General features: G+C 37.6%; 1 protein-coding gene across 1 annotated transcript; it reads right to left on the bottom strand.

The window, feature by feature from the left end:
- Window positions 1–5,813: 5,813 nt before the first annotated feature.
- Window positions 5,814–13,652, bottom strand: dhcr24 (24-dehydrocholesterol reductase). The gene is made up of 10 exons (XM_049481351.1): window positions 13,553–13,652; window positions 13,206–13,477; window positions 11,727–11,882; window positions 11,251–11,356; window positions 10,121–10,239; window positions 9,621–9,884; window positions 8,958–9,101; window positions 7,328–7,525; window positions 6,292–6,470; window positions 5,814–6,116 (listed from the first exon to the last, which is right to left on the bottom strand). The coding sequence occupies exons 2-10, from the start codon at window positions 13,434–13,436 to the stop codon at window positions 5,963–5,965; spliced, it is 1,551 nt and encodes a 516-aa protein (XP_049337308.1). The 5' UTR covers window positions 13,437–13,477; window positions 13,553–13,652; the 3' UTR covers window positions 5,814–5,962.
- Between the last annotated feature and the right edge of the window lie 1,476 nt (window positions 13,653–15,128).

Raw genomic sequence — 15,128 nt, forward strand, 5'->3', positions numbered from 1 at the left:
AAAAATTCTGTTGTCTTGTACAGCCACAGATAAAAAAACAACAAAAAAACAATGCACACTGGTATGCTGGAAAGCTCTGCATGCAGTTGTACCTCAGGCAGACATGTAAATGATTACAAGTGTGGTCTGATTAGACCTCATATGACAAACAAAAAAACTGTAAAATACAGTCTGGCCTGTAAATTATTTTTTGTATTTTATTCCAGTTTTACAATACAATGCACTACAGTCCCCAGCATGCACTGCAATGTAAAGTGAACTCAGACCCCAGAGGTTACACACAGGCTGCATCCCAATTGTGTACAATACACTAATACTCTAAGGTGAAGACAATAAACTAAATTTTGAAGTGTGGGTTGGGCAGGTTAGTACACAAAATATTAATGTAAAAATCTGCTTTAAATAGGACATGATATAGTATTGTTATACCAACAGGCGCCACTGCAAGTTCAGCCAAATTTTTTACTAATTGTTCCAGATGTAGCTCCTCCCTTTCCGTTTTGCATTGATTGTGGCATAATATGGTGCTAAGTAACCACACTCAAAAGATTTTTTCATATAAAGTATTTTTCATATTTGATAGTTCTTAACTTTTATCTATACTACATACTCAAAAATAGTAGGGCTGGCCCGAATAGCGTTTTTTGAGCTCCGGATATTCGGCACTGATTCGAAGCGAATATTCGAATATTCGTTTTTAAAAAAAGAGGTAAAAAAATAAATAAAAAAAAGCAAATCACGGCCCCTTTAATCCACTGAAAAATGTTCAATTTGCTCTGACCGACGAGACATATTCACCCCGGATTTTTGGTGTTTTTATCCCCCATATTTTTTCTGTGTTTTTAGCTCAGATTTCTTTGTGTTTTCATCCCGGAATTTCTGCTGCCCCACACGCGGCTTATCCGCTGCGTAAGCAGGCTAGGAGGCTGCTGCTGCACGGTTTCTCCGCTGCGCAAGCCAGCCCAGTAAATTGCTGTTTGTGTTTTCACACTTAGGCTATTTGCTTAAAAAAACAAACAAAAAAAAACGTTTGTTCAGGAAGTATTTTATATTCTTAAACATTGTTAATTATATTAGAGGACAGTCATTGTAAACTGTACTTGGTCTATTTCGGTTAAAGGATTGTGCAGGGCATATTACTGATTTTGTATTTTTGCACTTGGGCTATAAGCTCAATATTAAATATTTCGTTTGTTTAGAAATTATTTTATATTTTTAAACCATGTTAAATTATATTAGAGTAGAGGAAAGTCATTGTTAATGACGTTATTGTACTTGGTCTATTTCGGTTTAAGCATTGTGCAGGGCATAGCCGTATTACTGATTTTGTATTTTTGCACTTGGGCTATAAGCTCAATATTAAATATTTCGTTTGCTTAGAAATTATTTTATATTTTTAAACCATTTTAAATTATATTAGATAAGAGGAAATTCGTTCAAACATCATTTTTGTAGGCCAGGCTTTTGTAACCGATTTAGCCCCTACTGTTGCCACATTACCCCTTACGTTTTATTATATAAATCAGTTTCGAAGAGCCTGCATTTTTTTTTATCATGTATAATAGAGGTCTGCGCGAGACTGATTTTTAAACCCACTCTTCCACGCTCCCGCGTTTCTGTCTCGTTACCGCTCCGCAAAAAAATAGCTTCTTTTAATCCCGCGCCCGCCCGCCACATACACATTTCTGCCGCTCCCGCCCCACGTTCCTAATGTAAATTAAATAAACTACATTTAATGCTTCAAATTTACTTATATATTTATTAAAACAGCAGCGCTGAATACTGTGGTCCCGTTCCTTACCCCAGTCCAAACACCATCGGTGTGTGCGTGTGTGTGTCGGTCCATCCTGCGCGTTGAGAGTTTTCTTTAGGTTTTTTTTTTTTTTACAATTATTACAGTTTTCTTGCTCCCGCATCGTCTGGATTAAACTCCCGCTCCAGCCAATAACAGTTCAGTTCTGTCCCGCGCGCAAGATATTCTGACGGGACCCGCTAAAACAGAAGTGGTTAGAGTGAGGTGGAACTCTGGAAAGGAGAAAAAAAACGAATATCCGAATACCAAAATTAAAAACCGAATACCTACTCAACGAACGAATATCCGAATACCCGAATATTCGGGTCCAGCCCTAAAAAATAGTTAGTATTAGTAATTAGCACACAAATGTGCTGCTCCCCCAATGTTGCCTACTAAGCAACTTTTTCATAAAAGCAACTAAAAACAAATAGCAACTTTTTAACACTACAACTTTGTTTAACAGGAGAATCGCCCAGAGAAAAAATGCCAATTGAATAAGCTTACACCCTCTTTAAAACAGATCCCAGGGTCTTCTAAACTAGCAGCAAATAAAATATACCAAGTGTCTACTTCAAGCAATTAAGACCCTACCTCTTGTAGACATCTAACATGTGTCTGTAGCTAAAGTAGCCTACTGGTATTAGCATATATTTAAAAATGTAATAGTTTGTCAGTTTCAAGCGCCTAGATGTTTTTCCACTGCGTTTTTTGGCATATTGAACAATTACAGTTTAGTTTATATTGCAAAATGTTCTTCACAAATTAAGTCAAAATTTCCTCTGATCCTAACTTGAGATTTTAAAATAATTTAAATTCACACAACATTTACAAAGAAAACAAAAGCTGAGAACACAACAGCATTTAGGTAGAATGGAATTATATTACACAAATGCAACAAACAAAACACAAAAATGGCAAATTCTGAAATGCCATTTCAGAAACACAGGCATTGCACCAAAGCACGAGTCAACATGAAGCACACACTGAACAGGTTCTCTGGAATATCACACCTAACATTGCCAGTTTGTTCTTTAGGGTGATCAGACAATGCACCACCACCCAGTGTCCCACCCGATATCAGAAACAGGTAGATTTGTCCCACACAAAAACTATGCTTCATTAAAGGCTGAAATTGTTAACATCCTTTATGCTGTGTTTGTTGTTAGATGGCTTTGGGTCTTTCTTTCACTTTATTCAGGCTTGTGTTGAGATGCCTGTTTAGAAATATCCTGCAGCAGCTTCACCAACCTCAGCTTTCACTTTGTTGGAGTGTCTGGTGAGTTTACACAGCTTTAAACTAGAGATAAGGTGATGAGAGCACAAAGAAAAGCCACACTGACAATATAATTGCAATAAAAAAATCTTGTTATGGGAATGTACTATCAGAGTTTGGGAAAGCACTCTGAAGAGTAAAGTAACATTTGTCTAAAACTGTGGTCGTAGGCCATAGGCCTTTTTTTCTATTTTGCACAGTAAAGATTTTTTTCAATATACATTAAGATGTATTTAAGATGTGACCGACATTTAGGAAATTTATTTGCAAAACAAAACATTTTAGGTTGAGCTTGTTGCTTGAAAAAGCAGTAAAAAGGACCTTAAATTGGCTTGCTTTGGAACCAGTAATGCCAAAGTTATTGAGGAATTCTACTGCATTGCTGGAAAGCCTCATATGATTGAGAAGAGTTTGATTTTACATGCTATGAAAGAGATGGTTGGTTTAATGTTGGGACCCTGCAAAAAAAGCCTGCAAACAACTGGATCTCATACCACTTGCTGACACCGTTGAACAACAAATAAATAAAATGGCACATGATGTAGCCTAGCAGCTTATAAAGAGAATTCAAGAGAGTCACTTTTATGCAATAAAACTGGATAATTCTACTGACATTGCAAATCTTTACCTACTTGCATTTATGAGGTATGAGCATAACCCTGACATTTCTGAAGACACTATTTTTTGAGTCTCTACCCCCATAGACAACAGTTGAGGGAGTTAGCACCTGTGGAGCAAGGGCAATGATGAGACAAAGCAACGAGTCATTGCACCTGTGAAAGCTGTAGCACTCTTGGCAACTACTGACTACTGTTTGCTGCAGTTTACACAGAGAGGCATTAGCTGCCAAGAGAATGTCAAGAGCCCTTGAAATTGTGCTGGAGGAGGCAGTGAAGATCATCACAGAACTTCATTAAGAGTCGGACACTCCAATCCAATCCCACTTATCTCCTGTTCTATGTGATAAAATGGGCAGGAGTCACATTCAGCTTCTTTTACATACCAAGGTAAGGTAATGCTTTCCTGCTGAGCTGACCTTTTTTTTTATTTAGGGATGAAGTAAGGATTTTTTTATTGAACTTTCAGACTGCTTTACTGATTTTGAGTGGCTTGATAAATTGGGTTACCTCTCATTTTTACTCACTTGAATGGACTCAACCTTAGCTTTTAAAGCAAATCAGTGACTGCTTTTCATGTTCAAAACAAAATCGAAGCTACAATAAAGAAGTTGGACTTGTGGAACAGTCCAACTGTGAGTCATTTGAAAATGCCTCTCTGCCAAATGCAGTTGGAAGACTGATTGTAGAGCACCTGCAAAATTTAAAAAGTCACTTACGCAGTTATTTTTCAGCTCTTGACGTTTGTTTCAGCTGGACAGAAAATCCCTTTGTTGACACGGGCCAAAGAGCCATTATATATCTGAGTGCTTTTGAGCAGGACAGCCTTATTGATCCATCTTGCCAGGGCATTTAAATTCATTTTTTCACAGAAGTCCTTGTTACATTTTTGGCTTCATGTTAGATCAGAGTACCCTGACTTTTCAAACAAGGCAGTGAGATCCTTAATGTCATTTCCAACAATGTATCAGGACTTTTCTATGTTGGTGGTGCTCAAGACCAAGTACAGGAATAGGCTTGATGTTGAGCCAGACATCCATTAGTTAGCAAACATGAGCCATCTCATTTGGTGAGTCAAAAAAAAAAAGCTTTAAATTGTTTGTCTGTGTTGTTTGTTTTTGTTGTATAGGCCAAATTAAAGGTTGTGCCAATTTGTTTTAAGCGGTAAATAAAATATTCCTGGGGGCTATAGAATGTTTTGCTTGAGTTGTGGGCTGTGAGTTGCAAATGTTGGAAACCCCTGGTCTAAAATATTTGGGCTTTCTAATGCAGAACATGGATCTTGTTTAAAGCTCCTGATGAGGACATACAAACTTTGATTTGTCAGATTCATGAGCATTTATGGTACCAGCTTGGACACAGACCTACACGTGTGCAGGATCTACAGGCCCGGCTGCAACATGTGTGCAAATGTGTACCTGTATGCCTCCAGGCTTAATCAAATGTTATCTAGTGGTGTCCCAACAGAATCCTAGAGTTCAGTTTCCCCAATAAATTATACCTTTTTTGCTCCAGTATTGTCGTAATCACTCACATATATCAGCATTACATTCACTCAATTAGACACATTAACACAATCCACACATTAAGCTTTTTTTCAATCAGTGTACATTTAGTCCAACACAGTTCATCCTCCATGATAATATAATAAAAGCTGCAGACACAATATACAGCAGGAGAACCATACCAACAAACTATAAAACAAACAAAATCAGTTTGTAATGTGTGTGCTTTTAATCATTTGTATAAAAAAATAATTAAGGAAGCTTCATAGGTGGCACATTCATGTTGACAGAGGTTATTAAGTTATTTACTTTATAAAAATGATTTACAGTTGTCTCAGATAAACGACAAACAACTAACTGAAGGCAAAAACCATTAAGAAATAGGCAGTAACTTGTATATCTTACATACAACCTATTAAAAATAGTGTCTCCACACGTAAAAATTACAAAATTCACAGTGTAGGGAAAAAAATTAGGAAAATATATTTATGTTTTAAGATTGTTTACTATTAACCAATAGGCTTGGTCTAGACTCCAAATCACCACATTCAATATTCTAAATTTGTGTTTACTATATGCAAGAAGGCTCAAACGCAATAGGCTGTTTTTTAAAAAATATATATTTTTAAAAAATTATGTGATGTAAAAACATTGCATTTTCCCACAGAATATTCATCTCATAAACATAAATGTTTATGTTTAACTCACAATGGTTACTTTTCACAAGGGTTACTTTTTTTACACAAGTCCTGGTGTTAATTTAAGACTGAAATTAGTGGCGCGCCGCTTTGCAGATTTTGTCGTAGACTTCAGGAAAGGCCTCTTCACAGCCCAGCTCCTTCCTAAGCTTATGGTACAGCGTGCCATCAAACATTTCCCAGAATTCTGGTCGTTCCATATACACATCAGCATAAAGCATCTGGAAACTAGAGAGGGAATGAAAGTGTATTAGTGAAAGACAGGTGTTACAAATCCGCACTGTGTGCCAATGTCAAATGGCAAACCACTGAAACACAAACACTTATAGCATTTATAATTGTACTTCAGTAGCACTAAGCATTCAAATTCAAGTTCGTGGAACAGAAGTGCTTTTTAACTGACCCGTGAACATCTCGCACAAACTTCTCGAGCTGGCGCGTGGAGGCCTGGGCCTCGAAGTGTTTGACTTTGGGCTCTCCATATGCCCCGATATCCACATACAGCTCATCCTCATTTCCTTTGGGGTGTACCATGCCTGGCTGACTGGGCAATATAAACGGGCAGAGCCAGAGGGGATACACCTAGAGTAAATACACGCAGAGACACAATCAATCTCACTAAACAAAAATGAATGCTGTGGAGCCCATCAAAGGTTTATTAACATAAATAATCCCAAACAATAATCTCCATAAATCTCCAAAATCTCGACTTTTCAGCAGAAACAAAACCCCTTCCTAACTTTTAATGGATGTCAATGTAAAAAAATTTGTTAAGTAAAAATTAAAAGTAATTTAAGAGCTGCCAGATTCATATTATGTTAAAAACATAAAAATGGATATACATATAATCTACAGTCTAATAAAAAAAAGAGCTTGCTTTTACTACTATTTTATTGTGCCATTTAGAGTCTGTGTGCACACTCTATAGCTCAAAACCAAAAGAAACCCATAGAAAATGAGCTGCTATGAGGGTGGGAGGCCAGCAGTCTTGCTATCTGTATTTCCCATCATTCTACTGAATAATGCAAATGGGAAGTGCAAACATGATTAGCCAAATAATTGACAGCAGAATCCATCAACATTATTTAATATTGATGTTATCATAACTTGCTTCATTCCTAGAAGCTTATTATATTTTCCTAACAGTTAGTTTATATAATGCATTATAAAACTATTGGCTTAATTTTCAGAAAAACAATAACGAAGAATATTTGGGACAGTATTCCTGTAGGAGCAACACAATACTATAAATGATTTTTGTCACCTTGTTATTATGTAGTGACTGCATGGATAAGAAGTTTGAGTTTGAGTTTTATGTGTCATTGTAAATATCAGTTGTTATGTAGGTTGTGTTTTATTTAATTGAAAAGTAACAGGAAAAAAGGGTATTTTATTTAAAGTGTAAATTCTGCTGTTAGAGAAAACAAGTCAGATCTTACGTGAATGTCCTGATGGAAGCGTGTGAGGGCCATCTTGATGTTTTTCATGGGTACCAGCATGTCCTGCACCACATGGTGCTGTTCATACAGTCGACGGATGGTCTCTCCCTGGGTGAGTTTCAGCAAAGAGATCTTAGGAGGCACCATCCAGCCAAACACGTACCTAAACAAGGGGTTATTACCAAACGGGATGATGTCCTGAAAACAGAGCAAGAGAGACACAGACGCAAGGAAAAGAAAAGAGAAAAACATCAGTAATGAATAGAAATATTATTTAATGTAATGTAAAGTCGTAAAAATATTTAATATATATTTATAAGGCCACATAACAAAATGTAGTTATAAAAAATCTATGGGGTTTAAAGTGTTTGTTGAAAGAATGTGCCATGTCTAAAAAATCTTACAAAATGTAGCTTTAAATGGATTAGAGAAAATGAATGAAATAAATACATGCTTTAGTTTTATCATCAAAAAGTAACAGAGAGATCAATATATTTACCCTTCACATTAGAGGACCACCTTAAAACATTGTGCCACTTTTCTTTGATTATTAGACTGTCTGACAGGAAATGTCTCTTACCCACACACTCACACACGCGCACACACACGCACACGCACGCACACTAACATACACACACATACACACACACATACATACACACATACACACTTCCCCTCGCCAACACAAACAGGATCAATACTGTCAGGGAAAAAAATAACCTGCATAATTTATTAAGTAATTTTAGACCACGATAATTACCACATATGACTTCCTTCAGCTAATGGCAGTGAGGGAAAGCATTAGGGGATGGAATGCAATGTGTGTGAGAGAGCAAGTGACTGGGAGAGAGAGAGTGACAGACAGATTGAGATGCTTATGAGATTCACCTAATTTTAATACATTAAGGTCAGAGTGGAGAACAGCATTAAGACTAATGGAACTTTGAGAGGAAAAGAGCTGTAGACTGAGAGGACGGTGTAAGTGCCCTAAACACACACTCCAATTACTCATCAAAGAACACAAGTTCTCTTCAAACCGGTTGACAATTTATTAGTGTCTACATATTAACTGCACATGCATGATGCTGACTGCTAATCAATAGACTATATAATGACATAGATAAAGCTTGCATGTTTCTTTCTTTAGTCATGCAACACAGCCTCGCTTTATACCTTCTGACAGACAAGTAAGTGCACAGTAGATTACCACGTTTCCAAACAAATTCTTAATATACAGAAAAATATCAAGATATACAGTATATTCTTTAAATGTCTTATTCTCTAGTATTATTGAATGTCATGTGAGCCATTTTTTGTGAATAAATGTGCTCAGGTGTTTCTGTTTAGCCCTGCTTTAGATCACTGAATTACTGGTCTCTGTAGAAAGAGAGGATTTCGGCTCTCTCTCATTAATATTCATACATTCAAACATATCGCCTCTGATTGGCTAACAGCACTGCAGCAGAAAACGTGACCTGCCTCACCCCTACAGCCTTAATTGTAAAGATATAGCTGTGAGTGCCGCACCAGCTCTTCCGCGCCGACTCTTCCTCCCCCAACCAAGAAGGAATTTTAGACTATACTATGGCATATTTTACATAACTAAGAGCACTACCATTTTATGACTTACCTGTAACTCCCAGAAGATGCTGCGTGTGTGCCTGTGGTAGTAATGTCTGAGTGGGATGTACTCCACAGCAACTCGATCATCCTTCAGATACTGCTCAACATGTTTAAAGAACCAGGGCTTGTAGTAGTAGCCAATGCGGTTGATCTATCATACAGAGAAAAGAAAATCAGCCAGCATTTTTTTATGATATTCGTAGTGTTATTATGTTTCTTGTATGTCTGCTGTGCAACAAATGCATATGTAGCGCAGTCCATGAGGGGCCATTAAAGCACAATTTGTATTTATGGCAGCTGTGTGACAGTGAAGTGTACTGTTCAACTGTAATGGAAAATGGGAAGCAAAAATATAAATTTTATAAATATTTTTACTTTCAGTGACAATTCTGTATCTCTAAGCTTGTTAAGGAATGCATGTATAAATAAATATGTATAAATTGCAACCTTTGTCTCAAAGGGCAAATTGTGCTTCTTGACTGCAAGTGGAACCCATGAGCAAGAAATATAAATTCACGCAAAAAGGGAGCTTTATTGTGATATTTGTGATACTCGTGATTCAATATGTTTACAGAGTTAACAGATTTGTAACAGCTACAAATCAGCTTGGGTTAAGCAGTTACCTTAAACAGTCTAACAACCCTATATCTGCACATGTACTTGCTCTGACCTTGTCAGGCTCTGCATCGTCAGTCATGGTGCCGGTCATTATCACAGCCTCGTCAAGAGAATACTGCAGACCCTCCACAAACTGGTTCTCTTTGTTGGCTGACTCCTCTGAAAACGTCTTACAGATATTGTCCAAACCACGTACAGCCTTGTAGCGCAGCTTTACCCACTTCCGAGCAGGAATGATCCGAATTTCAGCAGCCACTAGGAACCCCAGGGTTCCACAGGACCACGGAACTGAATAGAATAGGTCAGAGTTCTCTTTCTGTCAACAAAAAGAACACACAGACAATGAGTTTATTAGGACCTACACCGGCAACACATATGTAAAGAAGCATGGTATTACTACTAGCCATTACAAAGTGTTTCTTGGACTATAGACAGTCTGGGAACCACTCTGAGCTGCAAAAGCAGATATTGTAGAATGAGTGATTTACCTTTAGGCAAACAGAAACACAACAGGCATGCATATTCAACAAAGACTTAGAGTAAAATTCAAACCTCAGTGCAGCGGACAAGGCTGCCATCTGCCAGAACCAGTTCATAGGCCACACAGATGTGCTGGAAGAGGCCATAAATATGAGAGGAGGACTCAATACCTGTGCCCATTACCAGACCCCCTAAGACAAAGAGAGCGAGAGAGTGAGAAATTACTGGGTGGGGAAAAAGAAAGGTAACAAACGTATTGTTGAAGTAAGGTCCCCCATCCCCCATCTCCATTTTAAGAAATGTATCATTTTCCCCATGTATTTTAAATATGGCAGTAGTCATTAAGAATGTATACAAAATGGTCGAAAATTTCTAATTAAACTTATGTAGATTTGCACCTCTTGTACATCTGTTGTTTTGGAGAGTTGTTCCAACCAAATAAATAAATACATTAAAATACATCCATAAATAAACAGACCAAACCATTCTGTGTAAACCAAACCAGCACAGAGAAAATGAGAGGAAAAAATCTAAAAATGGCACAATCACAAAATGGTACTTAAACTCAAAGCAGATCAGCAAAGGTTCCAAGTTCAAAAGATTTGAACTTTGACTCCAGGGGCAGATTACCACACACTGCCACCTCTAAGAAACATCAGCTCATCAACAACTTTTTCCAGTGGCCCAAACATCAACAGCTTCAATACATAAATGAACAAACAAAAACAACATGCATTTATGATACTGTATAGTCCTGTGTGAGGTGTGTGCGAGTGACAAAGTAGGATTAAAAACAAGGAAAACACAAGTATCATTTTCTCACACAGCTGCTCTCTGCTGGACTCCCAAATGAATTTGCCGCAGCAGCAGCGGCAGAAAACATTAGCTGGATGATGAACACAATTTTCTGCTGTCCATAAACGCTTTTAGTAGAACGGGCTATTTCCGCAGCAATCTGACCTAACCCGCTGAAACGGAGACATTACTCATCCATAACCCAATTAGGAGTGGCCTCTGATGCACCACACAAGAAATACAATATCGACCTGCACGGAATATTGCATGTAAACGCTCCACTTAAATCCGTGATAGTGCTTAGAGTCATTAAACTGAAGTCTGGTGAAAGGGAGGGATGGAAAGAGAGAGAGAGAAAGATGAGACAGGACTTAAATAAGGCAATAAGCAATGTTTTGTGAACCTACCTACTGTGAGATCATCAAGTTCAGGTAATACAGGCAGGGTCCAGCCAATGGAGTTCAGTAGAGCAGTCACTTGACCCATATTTGCCAAGGGCTCCACACGTACCACCTAAAGACAAAGTATGTTAATACTACATTTTTAACACAAAATACTTTATGCAGAGATAGCATGGGAACGCGGATAGAAAAAAAAACTATAATTACAACAATTACAAATTTCTAGCTTTAATGAACCAATTGCTCAAAATTTAAAGCACTTCAGTGAGCCTCTGAGTGGTAATGCTTCTTTAGAACCTTTAAATGTTTGAAGGTGTGCAATCCTATTCTGTATAACACATTTTCATAATTTCTCACTGAAATAATGGTATTTTTAATTAGCTGACGACTCAAATATAAGAAGTATATTTGTTAGTGCAGATCACTAATCTGAGAGGCTACAGGACTGAACACCAGCCATTGATGTTGCAGTTTGATCACACCTGTCTTTTTGTGTCCACCTGAAGGATGTCCATCATATTGATCATGATGTTCTTGTGGGTCTTCTTGTACTTCCCTACTCTCAAAGACACAGTGAGCCAACCGGGACGCCCTGTGCACATGTGCTTCTTGCCTCCCTCTTTTTTCCACTCCCGAACCTAGGAAGGAAAACGATCAGACATTTATATATTCTGTCAGCAGTGTAATAGCAAGCAGGAGGAGCTAAATGTTGCTTCTTTTTAATGTGTAGGCATAAAATATTAAACTCCTAGTAATAAGTCATATAGTCACCAAGACCACTTTGGACCAAATTTGGATAGGTAAAGCTGTACAAATTTTCACCCCATATTTTATTGTTGCAAGTTCCCAACCTCTAGTTAGGCAATAATACCAGTGCTGTCTGTATGATTATAATGCATGTGCTTTCTCACATTACATTAGTAAATGGACTAGGAAAGGCCTAGAGAGAGAAACACCGATTATGCTTTCTGGGACTTTCTAGAACTTCTTTTAGAAGCTTTAAAATGTATGTATTTTTTTTTATAAATAACCTTGTTCCTGCATAGCATCGGTCACATCTTGCAGGAGAGTGGCCTAATCAGTAAGAATAAATATACTAAATGCTCTGTATAGTTTTTGCAGTGTCTGAGCTGAAGGCGAATCAGCTAGCCCACTGGTTTCACTCATGAAGTGACATACAGAACATTACAAAATTAGTTCCCAGCTTCAGCGTCAAAGTTTCACACATGACTGTGGAGGAAATTTACATCCAACATCCTCAAGTGGAGCTTATATGTGTGCAAAGTGGCCTAGTTGGGTTTTTATTTTGGTGGGCATTTGCTTCAAGTGGATTTGTTTATGTGTCACTACAGGGAACCAGTTGAACTCACCAAATGGGCTCCATAATTACAGTCCAGCTTAATCTTATATGGGTCCCATCTAGGCCCAGTGTGCAGTGAACAAGCTAGATAAGGGCTCATGTTTAACCCCTCCTGATCCCATCATTGACCCTAAAAGAGCTCATATTCACTAACATTCAAATGTGGGGCCAACATAAAGCCTGTAGACAAACCTTTCTGGCACTCAGCTGGGATGCCCAACGTGGGTATGTTAACTAGAAACTTGAGTAATTCTGGATTGGAGAAGGGAAGTACTGCACAGGAGGAGGGAGGTGTTTCAAGTACATCAAGTGACTACTCTAAGCAGAGGCAGCATTCAAGAATGCAGATTTTTTTTACATCAGCTGGGACAATCCTCTCTCTATATGTCTATGTTAGAAAATCCACAGGCTGAGCAATAAGATATTAATTAGTTTTCACCCTTCTTATTGAAACCCTTGTAGAATTAATGGATTAGAAAATACCCTAAACCTGAGGGGATTCCTGTATTGAGCACACACTGGGTGAGACTCTGCACGTGGCTATATTGAAACATTTCTGCTTGTGAGATAACTGCTCCAGATAGTGTAGGTCTGCACTCACCTGTCTCTGAATGTCCCTGACCCTCTGGTCGTGGAGCTTTGGAGCAGAGCACATCTTGAAGATAATCCAGGCTCGCACGTAGTAGTACACATCAAAAATGACGGATAAAGGCAGGAGAAAGAGGCAAACGAAGATCCATCGCTGGTGAATAATGACATAATCTAGACCCTTTACCTTGATCCATAACAAGAACAGGACGACCAGCAGAGCTAGATACAGCAGCGGATCCATTCCAGTCCAGGAGCAGCATGCACTTCAGTGGAGATCTTAAACTGTATAGAAATATATAAGACCTGCACCAACTATAACTATAACGATAAAACCCGTTAAAAAATAAACTCTATTACCTTGAGTCTCTGCGAGTATCCCTAAATGCGTCAGACTTAATTATATTTCGCATGAGTATTAGTTTTACGGACCTGTGGAGGTGGCCCAGTAAGCCCCTCCTCCGCGGAGCGCTGATTGGTCAGTGGCGCGTCAATTCAGTGGACTCCAGTTGTTGCGTGGACTGCCGTCACCCAATCAGAGAGAGGGGCGATCGTCACACCATTGACTGAGACCAGCGTGCTCATTATCATGCACCGTGTCAACAGATCAGAGCCCAGAGTCCCAGAGCCTTATATATATACATTATATATCGTTATATTGTATATGTATATATATGGTATAATATTTTTTATATATATATATATATATATATATATATATATATATATATATATATATATATATATATATATATATATATATATATATATATATATATATATTTATAACATTATGTCCCTTTGAAATGCTAATTTTCTCTGATTTTACTGTTTATAGGTAGATATTTGAATAAAATGAACCTTGTGGTTTTATTCTAAGAAACACTGACAACATTTTTCCCAATTTACAAATACAAATATTTAGAGCCTTTATTTGCAGAAAATGAGAGAGGTTTAAAAAAGAAAAAGGTAAAGTTTTTTCAAACCTTATATAATGCAAAGAAGACAAGTTCATTTTCATTTAGAAACAGCAATGCTAATGTTTTAAGAGTTCAGAAATTAATATTTGGTGGAATTACTGATTTTTAATCACAGCTTTCATGCATCTTGGCATGCTTTCCACAAGTCTTTCCCACTGCTTGTGGGTGCCCTTATTCTACTCCTGGCACAAACATTCAAGCAGTTAATTGGTAGAATTAAATGCTATAAATTACAATATTTTTATTTAGAATTTACACAAACATATACCTAGAGAAACTGATTATTTTGAATTGGTCAAAAAAAATCCAGAGCTGTATATATGTAGTGGCATGAAAAAGCATTTGCCCCCTACAGATTTTCTTTTGTTTTAATTTATTAAGTGAAAAAACTGTCCAAACCCATCTAGGTCTTTGTGAAAAAGTGTGTGCCCCCAATAAATTAACTGTGAGTTCAATTTCACTACTAACCACAACCAGGCCTGATTACTGCCAGACATGTAGAATAAAAAAAACACTTAAACAGAACCTGTTTGACAACATAAAGCTGCTAAAAGTTCTTAACACATCTCAACACATTATGCCCTGATCAAAAACAGATGAGAATACAACGTCATTGATCATCTGTCAGTCTTAAAAAGAGTACAAAGTCATTTCTAAGGTTTTGGGACTCCAGCAGACCCCAGTAAGAGTTATTATTTTAAAATGAAGAAAACATGAAACACTGGAGAACCTTCCCAGGAGTGACCAGCCAACCAAAATTACTCCAAAGGGGCATGAACAACTCACCCAGGAGGTCACAAAAGAACCCAAAACATTTAAAGATCTGCAGGTCTTATTTGCCTCAGTAAAGGTCAGTGTTAATAAGAAATAGACTGGTCAAAAAGTGGTATCCATTTGAGTGTTTCTAGGCAAAAAACACTGCTGACAAAAAAAAAAAAAACCATGAAGGCCCAGCT

Source organism: Astyanax mexicanus, chromosome 1 (assembly GCF_023375975.1).
Source record: "Astyanax mexicanus isolate ESR-SI-001 chromosome 1, AstMex3_surface, whole genome shotgun sequence".
Classification (NCBI taxonomy): Eukaryota; Metazoa; Chordata; class Actinopteri; order Characiformes; family Acestrorhamphidae; genus Astyanax; species Astyanax mexicanus.